Source organism: Rhodamnia argentea, chromosome 5 (genome assembly GCF_020921035.1).
Source record: "Rhodamnia argentea isolate NSW1041297 chromosome 5, ASM2092103v1, whole genome shotgun sequence".
NCBI lineage: Eukaryota > Viridiplantae > Streptophyta > Magnoliopsida > Myrtales > Myrtaceae > Rhodamnia > Rhodamnia argentea.
The window spans coordinates 26675038-26692594 of NC_063154.1; the positions used below are offsets into that span (position 1 = coordinate 26675038).

The 17557-nt window shown below is 40.1% G+C and overlaps 4 protein-coding genes across 5 annotated transcripts; 2 read left to right on the forward strand and 2 right to left on the reverse strand.

Moving 5' to 3' along the window:
* The first annotated feature begins 42 nt into the window (after positions 1–42).
* Positions 43–1254, forward strand: LOC115756916. 2 transcript variants are annotated; one of them, XM_030696897.2, is made up of 3 exons: positions 43–470; positions 608–803; positions 1019–1254. In XM_030696897.2, exons 1-2 carry the CDS (start codon positions 165–167, stop codon positions 773–775), a joined length of 474 nt encoding a protein of 157 aa, XP_030552757.2. In that variant the 5' UTR covers positions 43–164; the 3' UTR covers positions 776–803; positions 1019–1254. The 2 variants fall into 2 exon arrangements, with proteins under 2 accessions (XP_030552757.2, XP_030552756.2); XM_030696896.2 differs by lacking the exon at positions 1019–1254 and having other exon boundaries at positions 608–998.
* Positions 1255–1514: 260 nt separating this feature from the next.
* Positions 1515–3924, reverse strand: LOC125315280. Its single transcript, XM_048279732.1, has 4 exons — positions 3793–3924; positions 3219–3536; positions 2073–2630; positions 1515–1871 (listed from the first exon to the last, which is right to left on the reverse strand). The coding sequence occupies exons 1-4, from the start codon at positions 3922–3924 to the stop codon at positions 1515–1517; spliced, it is 1365 nt and encodes a 454-aa protein (XP_048135689.1).
* Positions 2605–5252, forward strand: LOC115756915. The gene is made up of 2 exons (XM_048279081.1): positions 2605–3975; positions 4431–5252. The coding sequence occupies exon 2, from the start codon at positions 4462–4464 to the stop codon at positions 5230–5232; it is 771 nt and encodes a 256-aa protein (XP_048135038.1). The 5' UTR covers positions 2605–3975; positions 4431–4461; the 3' UTR covers positions 5233–5252.
* A 1544-nt stretch (positions 5253–6796) lies between these two features.
* Positions 6797–16620, reverse strand: LOC115756911 (kinetochore protein NUF2 homolog). Its single transcript, XM_030696885.2, has 11 exons — positions 16357–16620; positions 15956–16171; positions 15398–15488; positions 15142–15321; positions 12859–12948; positions 11669–11776; positions 8159–8212; positions 7891–8005; positions 7653–7810; positions 7428–7523; positions 6797–7059 (listed from the first exon to the last, which is right to left on the reverse strand). The coding sequence occupies exons 1-11, from the start codon at positions 16521–16523 to the stop codon at positions 7012–7014; spliced, it is 1323 nt and encodes a 440-aa protein (XP_030552745.2). The 5' UTR covers positions 16524–16620; the 3' UTR covers positions 6797–7011.
* Between the last annotated feature and the right edge of the window lie 937 nt (positions 16621–17557).

Here is a 17557-nt window from a genome sequence, read left to right on the forward strand (position 1 = left end):
AAAAATATTTGTAAGAAAAGACAAAATCAGTAATCTCATGCAGATAAACTTGTCGTCTGGTCCACAGGAAGAGAGACTGATGAGCCTCTCCCTGAACTTGCTCTTGCTTTCGCCTCTCCTCCTCTCTTCCTCTTCCTTGGCGTAATTCCCGGGATTACACCAGCATGATCTCGATCTCGACTGGACTATTCTGCAAGACCCATTGCCATCGCTCGCCGTTCCTCTCCAGTTCCACCGCGAGCCGCCGACGACCTTCCAGGCCGGCGACCCGTTTCGGCACATGCCGGTCCGTGGACGGAACAAGGAGGCCCGTGGTCAGAGGTTGCAGCGGCGATGACCCAGGAGAGAGCGAGGCCGAGAGGACGACGAAGGCGGCGGCGGAGAGCCGGAGCTTCCTGACGCTCGAGGAGGCCGGCCTCGTTGAGATCTCTGGTTTAAGCACTCACGAGCGCTTCCTCTGTCGCTTGACGGTGCGTAACGCTCCGCCAAATCTTCTCCCTTTCATCACGATATTGGAGAAAGCTTGGTTTTTTATCCGATGGTTGAGAAATCTCCTTCATGGGTTGTTCGAGAAATCGATGTGTGAGTGGCCATTTTTGAAATGCAGATATCGTCGTTGAATCTGCTGAGAGTGGTAGCGGAGCAAGAAGGGTGCTCGATCGAGGAGCTCAATGCGGGCAGGGTATGCGACTGGTTCTTGAAGGACAAGCTCAAGCGAGAGCAGAATCCCGAGTCCGCCGTCCTTCAGTGGGATGATTCCGAGTTCCAACTCTGACTTTGCTATTGAATTCTTTCGTTTTGATAATTCTGTCATTCAGATGTGTTCATAACGAGTCGTAACCATTTCGGAAAATCTTCAAAATATAACATAGCTGGTCCCTCGAGTAGATATGTATGTATGTATGTAAGTTCATGCGAAATCTTATCAGTTTTGTTCTGCATTTCCCCATCCCAAATGAAGTTTTGATAGGGTTAAACAGAGTTGAGTAGAGTCAATGGTTGCCTTCCTGTGTAATGCAGAATCAAATTTTGAAGCATTTAGTAGTTTCAGTTGCAACTGCTGCATAACAGAGGAATGGACATCCAAATTTTGTACTAGTCTCCAGACGATTGATGTGTTGGAATGGACTTGGAAACCCAATCTTGGATCGTGGAAGGTGGTGATGAAATGTCTAAGGCGTGAATTTTTGGTACTCTGTTTGGACCCCAATGTAAGGTGAAAGTTGGTTATTCACTATTTTAGCATACATATAATATGTAACCACAAGACACTATTTTCACCAATAGAATCACTGTGATTATTAGAATAGGATAAGCAAGAAACAGGAGCAGGAAAAAGGGTGACAACTGCAATTCTTAAGAGCGGTTCTAGTCATTACAAGCTGATGTCCGCAAATGAAATTCCAAGCCACCTGGTAGTGCTTCCTGGGACAGAGCATCCGAGCTCAATTGACTGGCCTAGCAGACAGATATTTCTCTGGACAAGCACAATATGAGAGTTGTCATGCATCTGACTACACCATGCCTTCATGTAATAGCTCAAGCTTTTCGAATGGTTGGTCAAAATACCACAATATTTTCGCCCCAAGTTCAAATCTTTTCAGCCTCCTCTTTATTAGATTTCTACTCATTAGCAGTTGGATGTGGTCCTGCAATATTTTAGCATCTGATAAGGTGGGCTCAACATATGGAGCCCTCTTGTCCCTAACCGCCCTTCCTTTTATCCGTAAAACCTCGAGTCTTGATTGTATTTCTTCTTTCCTGGATCGAAGCAGCGAGAGCCTTTCTTCTGCTTCTTTAAGCAGATTGTCCAGGGAAGCAGTTGGTGCTGCTATTTTATTCTCGTACTCCATAACCAATGAAGGTAACATCTGACAGAGAGCAGCCAAAACAAATATAAAATGAGTGATAAAGAACATAAAATATGTTTTTTCATCATAACAAAACGTAAAATACTATGTCCATCTCCGGTCAAGCAAATAAAATGTTTGGCAATCAATTCTGTTCATCTAGAGAGATAAGGAAATGCATTTGGGATTGTTATTAGCAAACATAGTTGCATGAAGACTCACCTCAGCAACACTGCAACTCACATGAGCAATATATTCACACTCCTCACAGTAGTAGATGGGATGGTTGGGGTTCCTTCTTCTCTCGCAGGCCTCACAGTAATACTCACCCGAATCGTCCTCCACCACCGACTCTGTCAATTTGAGCTGATGGTAATGCTTCCTGATTTTGACAGTTTCTGGAAATGCAAATGGAGTACGGTGAAAGTGAAGTGCATAACCACACTTTGGAATCACGCATACAAAAACTGGTGACTTGCTAACTGGGTCCCCAATCTTGTCATGGCAAACACTGCACTTGAAGAGACAGTCTCTAAAGCTCACAGGGTCAAAGAGGAGAAGAAGATGATCAGCATGCCGGAGCTCCAGGACTGGAGTCAAGTGTTTGTCATCTTCAACTGTCTCGATATCTAGTTGTGGTGCCTCCAAGTTTGATGGTACTTCTTCTCTCCCAGGGTGCAAGGAAGCACCTATACTCTTTAGATCAGTCTTACTCTTGTACTCCTCAACTAGTGGAAGTAGTACCTGCCAGCAACCAAAGCAATGGGAGACTACCTTACACTACCAGTCATAGCCCACGTGATGCAATTCATGGGAAAAATGGAAGCGATTCTCTTTATCAGAGGTCATATAAGTAGAGTAAAAACTGGAGTTTTGCTTGGTAACAGTTGATTCAGCTCCTTATTTTGTACAAGCACACCACTAATTATAAGAAACGGAAACATCTTGACAATATGCCTTGGTATTATCCTTGATGTGCTTTTCCAGCCTCATGGGAAAAAAACTGAGCTATGGCTGTCTTTTGTAGCACAAGTGACCAACAACCATTCAACTCTCAAACTGGCATGTTGGTTTAAGTGAAATGAATAAGGGTTTAGATTTACTACATTATCTCAAGGGTCTATGTGGTTAGACGGTCTTAGTTCATTCTTGTAAACTAGGAATTCAATTGCATCCAACGATGTCACCAAAGAGATGCATTTAGTGCACAGCTAACTTACAGTAACCATGGTTATAGGAAATTGGATTTACACGCTGATTCCATGGATCTCTTAAGTCCCCAAATCACATGAATTTGCGGCATCAGTAGAGAAGGAGAGAAGGCACAGTTCCAGGAATGACTTTTATATAAGAGAGACGTGTAATCACCTCAGAGATGCCACAACCGACATGAACAGCATAATCACACTCGTCGCAGTAATAAGCAGGGATATCAGGGTTTCTCTCCAACCCACAGAAGCTGCACCACTCCAGGGAACCCCTTTTTTCTCGAGTTGTGCAGGTCAGGTAATGTTGGTGATCCCTGTGTTTGACAGTTTCTGGTATGGGGAACGACGGAGTGCAGTGAAGATGGATCGCATAATCACATCCAGGAGTTACGCAAACGAAAATGGGAATGTTATCATCATAGCCGCGAATGCCACAGGTACTGCATTTACAATCTGAACTTCCCGGGGAGAACACCTTCTGTAAGAGAAGAAGTTAGTGATCAGGATGTGGGAGCTGCAAAATTGTACGTATGGAAGCGCAGCTTATGTCGAGGGCAAAGTTGCACTGTAAACATTTGTATGCATAGCTGCCACACTCTTTTGACAGCATGAACAGCATAAAGGCTTGGCCTCCTTTGCCTTCCTGGGGTGGAGGGTCAGCCGGTGAGGAGGGTGGAGAGGGTGCTACAGAATCACTAGGGGCAACTCGGCGCACCCCCTGTGTGCTACGAAACTGCAGTCTGACTCAGTGCACCTGTAGGGGGATCTGAAAAGAAATCATCACATAAATGACACTGAACATTAGAGTCGTAGCCAGGTCTGGTCCTTGTTAAAGGATGCAGGTGAGAGAAATGCTCAATCTGCATCTTGAACTTGAAGATCTGCACTCTCTTCTGAGCAAGGAAACAAAAAGAAAGGTTAGAAATCCACTGCTTTCTTCGCGTCTGCCCCTGTCAAACTTATTAGTCAACGACACGCAAGAACATGTATCTCCAACTTTTGGAGCTTCTAGTAAAAAGAGATGACGCATTTGCATGAAAAATTCTTGTTAGAAATAGTCTGATCTCATTCAGATCTTTACAAGTACCCTCAACTTTCCAGAAAAATCCCAAGAAACGAGTGTTTGTTCAGAATTAAATATCCAAGAAACGCCAAATGGTGCATGCTCTTCACCGTCCAGTGAAGTCAAGTGAATATTTAATAGCCTTATCTTTATCCTGCAATTAGTGGGTCAAGTGGCACTGGAAAAGAATCTCTATAATATCGAGTCCACGTTCACCAGTTGTATCACCTGACTTTTCCAGTCAATCTTCTTCAAGTTTGTTAATTTGAAGTCCTGCCGATCTGATCTTTCTTGCTTGCTAATCTCTAGTCTTGAGGGGAAAGAACCAGAGAGAAGGGTTATGGAGGATGAAGATTCAGATCCTTGCTACGACGAGAGTCTAGATTATAGCCACGACCATGCATTGATAGAGCGCAATGTTAAAAAGGGAATGTATGTGAGGTGCTGCAAGTGCCACGGTCCAGTTGAAGGATCGGTTCTTGGCTGCAAAGAGTGCAATGGCTACTTCTGGCACAAGAAATGCTTGGAGGAATTGCCTAGAGAAATTCGACATCCTTATCATCCAGAACACTGCCTTGTCCTCCAAGAATCTGATTATGGAGGAAAGGTTTGCACGGTGTGCCGACCATTCATTCGGGGGTCCTACTTCAGCTGCAACGACTGTGAATTCTATCTGGACGCTTACTGTGCTTCCCTCTATTCGGCCCCTGAATACGCCGGGAGGATGTTCCGCAATGGCAGTCATCTTTTTGCCCTGAGAAAGCTCGAGAGAGGATCGCAAACTACTGGTGAATGTTGCGACAGGTTGATGGCTGAGCCCTACATCTTTCATTGTGTAGAACCCAACTGCATGCTGAGGCTTCATCTCAGCTGCCCTCCGTTCTCTTTCCCGGACACAGTCGCGCACCGTCGTCACCTTCATCCGCTCAACTTGGATACATCTTTAGTCGAGGAGGAAGAGGATCCTAACGATGAGTACTACTGCGACAGCTGTGAGAGTCAAAGAACCTCGAACCGACCGGTGTATTGCTGTCGCGAGTGTATTCCCAATTTTGTTGCTCATGTTTGCTGCGTGGCCTATGAGGTTTGCTCTCTCTTAACTTTTCAATAGAAGTTGTTTTCTTTTGTGGAGCATTAGCTATCACATGAGATGTGATGTGCATCACCAAACCCTTTCTTTTTTTCCATGGGTACCGAGTGTTTTATAAGCAGTATCGTTAATATTCTGATGAATTAGCATAAAAAGAACCCACCTTACTTTCTGAATAGTACATCAGCAGTTTTTTCAGGGACATAAATTAAACATTGTTGGTGCTTCGCAAGGTACTTGCCTTACTTGAAATTTTCTCTATTAGGACATCGATTCCAAGTCTGCTGAGCTCCGAATCTCTCATGGCCACTAATTAACCTTGAACATACAATTCACAGTCCGTTGCTCTCGTCATTTTTAAGGTATCTATACATTTATTTTTCGGTCTTTTGATCGAGTTTCACATGCTGGATACCAACATATTCTTTCAAACAAATTTTGCAATTGCTGAACAGTTGCTGCCTTCTGTGATTAATTCCGCAATTCTTCGTTCACATATCTCGTACCAGTCCTGCAATTCTATTGGTCACTTGATTGTTGTGAACAGTTGCTACCCACTATGTTGACGAAATTTGAAAAGGAAGTGGATCTGGTTGCTGTCTTTGCAAAGAAGGACGAGTACAGGAAACTAAACGGAGAGGGCGATGACATTCGGAAGGAACAACGGTCACGAGAACTGGAGCTAGAGAGACTAGAAACAAGTACAATAGCACTCGAGGGCATACTAGCTCGTTAGAAGGACTCTAAGCGCAAAGCCAGTACTGAAGAAACAAAAATGGGAAGTGCATGCACGCTGTCTCTCGAACATTGAGGAATGCCAACCCACCTTGTGTCGTTGATTACCTCTTCACTCTGTTTTTCCCATGGACAAAGGGTTGATCTCTTTAGATTATGACGATATGGTTCGTGTTGAGATCCTACCTGCATTCTTGGATGATGTAATAGCTTACCGTAGTAAGTTAAAATTTTACTGAATGCAGGTGTTAGATCATTCACTAGAGTACAATTCATGTTCAGTATCTTCTTCATTATCAATTTTTCAATAACGTGCATGTTGATTAATAGAGTCGAGAAATACGTAGTTGCATCATGCTTAAATAGAGAGTTAAACTTCAAAGCATTTCTGAGGGTAACCACTACCAATTGAGGGCTATCAACTCCCACAAAATCCGAATTCAATTGTACGTCAAACAAAAATGAAAGCACAGTTGTAGACAATGCTACAACTGTAAAACATCTGATGTGAGAACCGATGCTGCAGCAGCCCAAATTCAAAGCCTCACAACTCGTTCATCAGAAGGAAATGCAGACCCTCAGTCCCTGAAATGCTAGAGCTAGTGAAGGATTCCAGAAGTACCCAGTTTTGTCTAACAGAAAAAGCCAATAATGGTGCTAACTGGTCAGCTAGGCATTGCATAAAGGAAATGGGCAATGTTTCTTGGGATGGTTACCCCCCACCTCCTTTGTCTGCACCATTAGCTTCTGTTGTATAGGTAAAAAAAAAAACAATCTTGATGTATTTGGTTTCGCTCATTTAAGTGGTTATCTGGATCGAATTGGCGAATTTGCAATCTTTCCACAGTTATAGCTCCAATAAACATGACTAGTAGTATATTGTACTTACACCAGAACTCTCACAAGTTTAAGTTGGAAAAACAAATTTGTAGATGAAACTAAAGGGAGAATAAAAGCATCTTGCTCATGCAAGTTCGGAGCCAACAAGCCAGTTGTACCAAAGAAATGTAGCAACTTTTTGGGTGCGTAACCACATGATTCCTCCATTGACCTCCGCACCTGCTCTTAGGCTATTGGAAGAACGGTTCCAATAGACTTTAAGTAACAGCGAAACTGCAAAAACCCATCCAAAGTATTCAGACTTTTTTGGGTAAATAAAATGAGAGGCACCTAGGCTTATCAGATGAGTAGTTGGAAAATTAAAACAGTGATGGCATGATTCTATACTAAGAATTGATTAACATGTTTGGTGTAATGCGCGTGCACTGAGAGAGAGAAAGAGAGAGAGGGAGGGAGGCAGGGAGGGAGGGAACCTGCAACAGATTTTGCAAAACAAAGTTAAGACTACGTTTACACTTCAGGGTAAGAGGAAAAAATAGAATTTACTTCAAGCGAGAAAATGGCATTTTAGACACCAATGAATTTTCAAGATGTGATAGACTTAAGTAGTGTAGAGTCATAAGGATAATGTGATAATGCACCTCTTTAATAGTATCTTCGCATCTACGTAATAGCTCTTGTTGTTCAGCTGCACAGGATTCTTTTATCGAATTTGTCCTTGAAGTAATAGAATCCACCTAAAAACTCAATGAGGGAAACACATAATCACCACTTGGAAATAATTCGAGGCAAAATAAGCTAGAATTATCAATTTCAGATGAGTTGTTTTGCAACATAGAAGAAGAGTTCCAATATCTGTGCTATACCTCTGCAACCACACTTTCGACCTTCCTTTGTCTTGCCTCCAACTCATGTTTCCTAAGTTCCACTTCCATTTTCACGTTATTGGCTTCTCTAGTAGCTTCCTCACATTTAGTATGACTTTCCTTTTCTGCCTGCTTTCTCAGTTCATCCAATTGTTCCACTGGCAGAACACACATTTCAGCTCAAGGTGTGTGGCGAAGATTAAACTATTAGTGAACAAAAAAGAAGCAACAGAAGCACCTCTTCCCTGCAGTTCAACAAGCTTGGCATCAAGAGATTTATCCAAGACTCCATCATCACTTAGCTTAGACTTCAGCACCTTGACATCTTTATCAATAGCTTTGGCAGAGTTAACCTACCAAAAACAACAATATCTCAAACCCCAGTTAAAAAGCCTACACGAATGGTGACTCTCAAAGAAAACCAGAAATGATTATCATGTTTCTCATTTTATAACATCACAATCACCGATGCTGGAAGATATTGTAATTACAAGGCCTGATATCACCTGTTCTTGTATCTTTTGCATCACTGTTAAGTGCTTGGACAATTTTTTGAACACCTGAAAAGAGGAAATAAAAGATAAGCAGAAGTGGAACAATACACCACTGCTGAATCTTGATATTATATTTATGAATTCAATTACTAAAATGTACAGTGAAATAGATATAGTCTATAGAGATTTCTGTGAAGACGACTTGCTAGCATGTAAGAAGCGAAACCAGGTCATGTGAAAAAACATTAACAACCCTTTGTCTAGGTCAAGGAAGGGCTTGAAAACTGGAGTCTTTAACAATGTCTTAAGATATGCTCACAAAATTCCTCTCCAACCACTTAGAGGAGCAGAGAACTCAATAAGCACAGGGTGAAGAGAAAAATATATTAAGTTGTGGATAGTACTCACTAGCTTCAAAAAATGGAAACACAAGGTTCTTCCTTAAGATTGTTAGTGCCTAAGAAAACTAAAGGAAAAATATCTGGATAGCCTCTGCAAAACTATCGATCATTCACAAGTTGATTCCCTCAACTTATACCGGAGGGATTGGAGATTTAGAAAGTATATGACAACAGAAATGCTCAACACCTAAGGAATACCCCTTGCAATTCAGGGCATATGATAGGATAAATACTCAACCCTAATAAATCCACCTTAGGATTCAGGTCATGTAACTCATTACTTGACAGAATCCACCAAAGACATACAGAGTTAAAGAGGAACTGTAATTCACAAGTTCTTGTATGAAATAGCAATATTCAAACACGATTACACAAACGGAAGCCTTAAGGTGGTTTATGCAGACTCAACTTGGAAAAACCTTCCAAGCATAGGCATACCCCAAGACACTATATTTTTCAAGACGAAGCCCAACAGTCTCTAAACAAGAAATAAAAACACTAACACTGATTCTTGACATATCTCTAGAAATGAAAAACAATGCATAGGACTAAACACTAAGAAATACTAAAAACCCAATCTAGGATTTCCTTACACCTTTTAGTATTTTGGGTATAACTTCCTCTAAGAAAACTCCAAATCACATCATACTTAATTTTTTGAAAAGATGAGAGAACATAGATTGAGATGGTTTGGGCATATTCTTCGAAGATCCCTAGATGCTCCGGTAAGAACATAAGTTTGTTACCGAGAGCATGACATAAAGAAAGGAAGAGGTCGGCCGAAACTTACCTGGGGGAAAAGTAGTAAAACAAGATTTAATAAAGTGAGAAATAGATTGGCGTACGGTTTGTCTTAGGATGGAGTGAAAGAAAGCTATTAGTATTGTGGAAGGGCAAAATTCCTATATTCCGGACCATCCTTTTTAGTCCTTTTTTCCTATATATATTTATATAATTATTTATTTTTATATAATTATTTCTTTTCTCTCAATCGGTCTTGTTTTTATTTTATTTATTTTTGGGTTCATCGACCGCCGGCCCCAACTAGTTTGGAATAAAGGTGATGTTGATGTTGAAGACAAAATTGTGCTTTCCAGTGTCAATTATTTCACCACACTGAAGCATGAAGACCCTATCAGATATCAAAGCAAAGTAACCCCTAAAACTCTGCAGGAGATATGCACTTAACCTTCAAGCAAGTTGCATTTATTGTTGGGTAAGGTTCAATCTTCTTGAGATGATCCTTCATCTACAAGTAATAAATCTCCATCTACTTTTTCAAACTGTACCTTAGCTAACCATAGGTTTAGTGGTTGCATTTGAAAGAGTGCCTACGTGATCTACGAGTACTTAGAAATTTGAGAAAAGAGAAGCAGAACAAGGAAATATTCAAATTCATGCTGAAAAAAAATGAAAGGAAGAATTGCTGTAGCTCAAGCATGACATGCCCATTTGATATACTTTTGAGCATCCCTCTCTCTGCCATTAACAAATTATAGGTATCAAAGAAAGGTTCTTGTGGACTATGTTACACAGACATGATTTCAGAGATAATTTTCAACTGTCGGACATGTGTTGGACACCGACACGTGTCCGACACACCGGGACATGATTCAACAGCAATCCAAAATTAATTCCCGCAGATCTTGTACTTCAAACTCATAATCTGCCCCAGTCCCCATGGGCCGTTAGCCCATCGACCCAAGCTTTCACGTAGGGGACATGCTAGGCCTTTTTGATGGCCCATCAAACCCAAATGTGTTACCTCACATGACTGAGCCTCCTTTTTATAAGAAGCATTCTCTTACTTTCTCCATTGCATGGCCGATGTGGGACAAGGAAGTGCACAGGCAGACATAATTCCTTCGTAGAGCATTATTATTTAATTCTCTTAGTAGGTCATCCCTCCCTCACCGGAAGAGTTCCTGGTCATGAAACTAAAAAAGTTTAAGAGTATTATTAAGTCAATTCATTCAAGGGCTTTTTTTATTATTTATTTATTTGTGACTTCAAGAAAATAATAATTTATCATGTATATATAAAAATATATATTTAATGTACATTTTCATTTTTGAGAATTCCTCGGTGTCTCTTCCTTCCTGTAACTGCTTGTAGAGAGGTGGCTACGAGCAATTTTATGTGAACTTGTCAAATACAATGCAAATAAAACTAGGGAGGAGCATCCAGTTGAATTCAGGAAAGTCCAACTGGCTGCAGCTGTTGCCAACTACGACAAGCACTGTGGGGGCTACCTAAATATGGAAAAAACAGAGTGTCTGTGAGCATAGAGCCTGCCCTGTTTTGCAAATCAACTTTCACGAGAAAGATTTTATGGCCTCTGCAAGTGGGGAGTGCAATAGAGTCATAGGTTTCTATTCTTTCTCATTGAGCCACAAAGTGTCATCTAATATCTCTTATGATAAATGCATCATATAGGAGCCCTAGTCTTTTGCAAATTCTTTGAAAATCAGAGAGAAGTTAAGGAAACTGGCAAGAATCGGACCTTTCCAGTAAAATCTTCCGTCTAACTTTGGACACATGAACAAGTGAACGAGAATGGAGTTTTTTGTGTATAGATGTTCTTTCATTTGGTATTCAGGCCAACTGTTCATACACACACAGAGGCACACATACATTCACTCTGTAAAATATCAGGATTGTCTATTTGCAATTAACCTATACCGATATAGGTCAGGACCCCAAGGAACCTTTCTAATAAATTAGATGATTGCATTCAAGCGGACAAGGCCAATACATGGCTAGGATCCAATAAGTGTCAGGATGCATAAACAAATCAGAAATACTACTGAAAGGACTAGATGTGTTAAATGCCTTTTTTCAGCAGTGACTAGTCATTCAGATTACGCATAATTGATTGAGACTCTAAGAAAACCTACCTTACTAAAAAGACTGATGAAGATTATGGACAAAAAGCCAAAGATGATCTTTGCAGCATGAGCATTCACAGCTTCTAGGATAAACGTGAATATGCACTTTTGTGTTGTTTTATATCAGTATAATGAGACAAACTGCTAGAGAGCTTAAATTATACAGATCGAAGCCTCAAGCAGGCAAACCTGACAAGGGAAAGGATGATTACTACAGAAAGAGTCTCAATTACCTTTGTGTAAACCTCCATAACAGCATTCTTGTCCTCAAAAGATTGCTTTGCCAAGTTTTCAGCATTTCTTGCCTCTTCCTGAACTATTTTTTTCTCTTCGAGAGACCTCTTAATGTAAAAACAACAAAAATTAGGATCTCATGGTATACACGCAAAGATAAGGGTGAAGGAGAAAAGCCACAAAAAAAAAAATAATAACAATAACATTAAATAAAGAGTGGACATGGTATGATGGGTTCCTATTATGTAATCATTGCTACTTCAGAAGGTTATGAGCAGACTAGTACTTTGTAGCAATCAAGTCTTAAACGCGTTGAATTTGGTAAAATCCAGTCCTTTCTGTATCCGCTCAGCCAATCTTGTTGACGTGGCATGCAAAAACCTGACATGACACTATCTTAAAAGTTGTGTATAAATGGCACCAAGGGCAGACTGGCCCTCGCAGTGTGCAGGTGAGGACTTGCAGCCCCTCACACGACGGTGGCGCCACCACCGCAAGAGGGTGGGCTGAACCTCCCCCAGCAGTCACGAGGGTCAGCTTGGTGGTGGCGAGGGGTTGCCATTGCGCAAGGGCAAGCGTGCAGTGAGCTCTCATGCGCCCTGTGATGGCCTGAACCCCCATCCCCAATCCTGTGGTGTCATTTCATTTCATTTAATTTCATTTCGCTTTTTATTTTTATTTTTTTCCCATTTCCAGATTTAATTTTTATATTCACTCTGTTCATTTTTATTTATTTTCAGTTTTTTTTTTTTACTTTCTCATGTGGCGTCACAAAACAACAACGTTTTTATTTAAACTACTGGGACAAAAACACATTTAATAAAACTTGTAGGAATTAAAAATGATTAAAAAAAAAGGCTATGTGTGCATTACCATCCACTTGAAACTAGAGGGTTTGCCAGATGGACTAAAGTGGATGAAAGCTACAAGTTTCAGGATTTAAATGAACAAAATGAAACTTTCAGATTTAGAGTGCACTAAGTTGACAAGTTTAGGACTTGTGCGGTAATTATCCTTACTTATTTAATGAGATGTTGTCAAATTCCTCGTAGGGATGATATTTTACTAACCATACTCGAACTTTAAAAAAAGGGGGACAAAGAGACTAGTTCATAAATATCAGAAGGCATAGCGTCAAGCTTAATTATTAGAGATGCAATATATAACTTAGAATTGTTTCCCAACGCACCTGAAGCTTATCGGGTGACTGGACTACTTTTGAGCGTAACTCTGCATTGGCTTGACCACTTTGCACAAGCTCACACTGAGCATTAAGGATCTGAAAAGTGTGAAAATAGGAAATAAGAGGTCAAAAGGGGAGTAGTACTATTTCTACTTCAAGTAATTCTCAGGCCATAACTGAGAAAAGCAAAGACGATTTCCATTTGTATACACATGCAAGCAAAACATATTACCAGTCTGTGATATTAATGCGCGATTCAACTTCGTTACAGTACTTTTCCAAACCGGAAAAAAAGACTCTGCTACTGTAAGCACTTGATACGCATCCTCAAAGGCAAGACAATGTTATGGCAGCATTGACCCTGGATTTTCTATGTTAAGCAGCAGCTGCAAGACCATCTCCCCTCGGTAAAGTCAGATAAAAACTATCATGCCTTCATTGTGCAAATGAAGTGCTCGGTCCCTATCCTAAGTAGAGTCTATCCTCCAAAAATGATATATCGGGATTCACACGTTTCTAATTTCCCAAACCCTCAAGAAAAGCCAATCATACAATCTGTACAACATTAACAGACATTGAGATATCAATCAAGCCACTAAGTAGAGTCTTACTGCCTTTTCAAACTTCAAAGCACGTAACACTAAGTAAATTTAGACATGACAAGACATTAACACATGCAGAGTTTATCTTTTTAAACTTTCAAAATATGTTAGGTAAAGCTTAAAAAGTGCCTGAAGTCACTCTTTAACATGCTCTATACATAGAAACAGAAGGCAAATATCACTTTCTTGTTACATAATACTACAAAGCAACTCCCTTTTAGTGTGGAAACTCTAACAAGATATTGGTTGCTGAGGCATTCTGCAATTGCAAGACACTCAGTTTTGGTGCTTTTGCTTGTGTTATTAAACCATGATTCTGCTTACTGACAGAACCCCAAGACCAACATGTGATGGACTGCCACAGCAGCGATCAACCTACAGAAAAGCCTGTATTGTGATCAAGGAGTTCAAGTGGTGTGATGAGCAAGTTTATTGGACACATTTTAATTTTCACTAGCTAATTTCACTATGTGTACTTGATACTTATGGGTTGATGGTTTAGATTATGAATATGCTTTAGAAAAGAAAATGAAGCTGGTTGTTCATGGGGTTTGAAGGGAGTAACCCAGCTTCAAAGATAAAAACGGCGTAGATTATCTGGCAATGCTACCATACTGAAGGCATCCTGCGACAGCCAACTTTCAATGCAGAATGGAACTGAAGCCCTTCAGAAGCACACTTGTCTCTATTGACACGAATCAAGAATAGTTTTAGGGACTTGGACTATCTCTAACAACTTCCGCTTATCAAAGCAAGAGATAAACCCGCCACAAGCACAGGTCTGCTGACAGAATAATCTCACAGGAAGTGGGATTCCCTGGTAACAAAAGGCCTATGCACATGGCCAAATGACAATGAAACAACTATTACATTGCCACCAATGAGGTATTCCTTCAGTTTGTTACATGCCTTTTCTCTGGAGAAAGCATGTGGTGTCATTATATATGCATTAGGTGGGTGACTCTACAATACTATTTGTCATAACTTGGCCTTGATTGATATCTATGCTCTAACTTGAGGGGAATGTCTAAAGCTTTATAAGTCCAAAAATTGTGCCCACATCATTACAACTTAGTAAGAGGAGTTATCTTGTCGAAAAGTACTACTGCATTATTCTCTGCTTAGTTCTTCCATTTCTCGCAACAATCCACCTTTAAAACCTTTCATCAAAGTAAATCACCTTGAAAACCCCAATATAAGGCATATGCAAGAAGCACCCCAAAAGATTGAAGATGTAATTTCTACAAGAAGAACAAGAGATCAAAAACCTCGTGGAAGAAGGGAGAAAGGTAGCAGCCAGAGTACTATGAGTCTAAACTAGAAATTTACATGGACTCCATAACAACTTATATGGTTCAGACTAATCAAAGTAAAAACAACTTCTATAGTTGAGAACATGAAGCTGCATTAACTTCAGTTTAGTGACTTGCATTGCTCCAGAACAGGAGATTTTAAAATGAGTTATCATAATTGCACCAGAGAATTCATTGACCCAAAAACTTCTGCACAAAAAATGAAAGTTATATTCCCTCTTCCAATTAATTATGGTACTCTATCTCCTGTGAGGACTATCGATGGTAAAGTCAAAACATCTAAACCTAAAACGTAAATTCAGAAAGGAGTGCAGAAACAATAAATATGACACCTACAAAAACTGTAAGAAAAACATGCAACATGGTGGGCTCACCTTGGCATCCATTTCTTGACTCTTCTTCTCCAACTTTCGAGAAGTAGTTCTTAAGGACATCTGATGATTGTTAAGTTCTGATATCGTCTGGCGCAGTTCTTTCAGCTTTGCATCTACCTTTTGAACAAGAGGTAATTCCATCTCTCTGGCTTCATTAAACTTTGCAACCTCTGCATTCAACTATATCAAATGTATTATATGAATTCGTGGTCAACTTACATGGAAAGTGCTTTCATAGCAATTGCTTTTCAGGTACCTGGGATAACTTATTCTCCCATTCCTTCTGTTGTTCGTCAAGGAGGTTCAGTTCTTCCACTATCGGTTTTAAGAGATTCATTTTGTTGTCTCTGGAGACCAGTAGAAATGTGAAAGGGAATAACATGTATTAGCTGCACATAAAAGATGAAATTCCTAGAAACTTATTATCCAGCTATAAGATATCTAGAAAACTGAGTGAGATATACTACTTTAAGTACATAAAATAACAAGTGATTTTTCGTCGCCCATGAATGTAGTGTACAGACAAAGAATACACTGAGGTGAAAGATTGAGTTTCTCTATCCCCATCTTGTCAACTTTAAGTGATTTTCCTACTGCACTCAGCCATATCGCATAGCAGCCCCTAAATTTGCCATTGATCAAGGCAAACACACAGCAAACTTTACCATACAAAAGGAGGGGAATCACGGGCAGTAAGAGAGAATCAAATTGTTTCCAACAAGCTGGAGTATAGGCCTCAATTCTTCTCACACTTAAACATCAAGGCACGAAGTTGTTAAATAATTTCCCGCCATAATTAGCGCGCCAAACTTACTTGTGGAAACAGAAATTGAGAATGGCGCTGACAAAAATCTCGGTCCGCTCCGCGTCGGGCTTCACCAGATCCTTCAGGTTAAACTGTGTGGGACAACGCAGAGAGGCCACGACCTCCTTCACTCGGCTGCACAGGTTCATTTTCCGCACCGACTCCACGTGGAAGTCCGGGTTCTCGAGCCGCTCAAGCGCCTCAAACTCCATTTGCCCATCTTCCCTGTACAATTGGAGGGCGAAACCCCCCACAAAAAAAAAAAGGGAAAAGATGCTCAATCACTCGAACACACACAACAAACGCACGACAGACCGAGTCGAGATTACACCAATCCGACCTGCGGATTTCGAAATCTGAGAAACCAGAGGCTGCTCCATGAAAGGAGGGACCAAAGATGAGCAACTCACTCTTGGAAAGAATCGAGGTAGATCAAGAGCTGGGTGTAGAGATCGGACACGAAATCCGGGGTTGGATCAGCGAGGTGCTGCGCCGAGACGCTGGTGAAGATCTGGGAGTCGACGAGGAACGACAGTATCTCCGATCGGGAGAGCCTCGGGTACTCGAACCTCGACATCGGAGCGGCTCCGAGCGGAACCCTAGGAACAGCGAAGCGAACACGACGGAAGATGGGGCTGAGGGAGAGAGAGAGAGAGGGAGAGGGAGAGGGAGGAGTGGGGGTTTCCCGCCAAAAAACCAGAGTTTTTCTTTTCAATTTAATTTACCATATTTTATTATTATTATTTTTTTAAACCAAACTTTTTCTATTGATTTGCCGGTTTTCATTTGTCGTGCTTACCTACATGTTAAATTTTAAAAACTTTTTTCTTTCAGTATTTACCAAACATCAGTGATAATTACTATCTCTCCGATTAAATTACCACCTCGAGTTACCAACTCTAATCAGAGATTTTAATTCCGATGTTTATGTTTTTTTTAAAACGAAAACATTGCCCTTTTACTTTACTAGCTTTTATTTTCACTTTCCATATCGATAGATTAAATTTATCATCTATGTTATGATATTACCAATGAATGATCGAATTTTCTTTAATTAAGTAACGATTAGTTTTAAGATATCAATCCTCATTTGAAATACTTATCAATATTTACTTTTTTTTTTCCTTAAATCCACTAACTTTTTTCTTTTCTTTTTTTTACGCAACTTTTGTCGTTGAATTGCCAATTTTTTTTTTTTTTTTTGGGTCTAATGTTGAATTGCCAATTTTACTTACCTTACTTGTGAACCTTTAAAATTTACGAACTCTTTTTAGAATTTATGAATCTTAGGTGGAATGATTACCAGTTTTTCTTCAACTAAATACCGACTAATTTCAAGTTACGGCCCCTTATTTGAGTTGGTTTCGAATGTTTATTTGCATTTTTATTTATAAAATTACCAACTTCTTATCTCTCACAAAAATTCTTTTTTATTATTTATCGCCTTTTTACTTACCAATCTTAACAATAGCTTGTATTTACAAAATATTATATGCAACTACTGATCTGTATTAGTATGACTTAACACTTTTTCACCGATTAAGTACCTACTAATTTTGACTACCAATTTTAATTTATGTTATTTAAGGACGTTTATTTATTTTTTCTTAA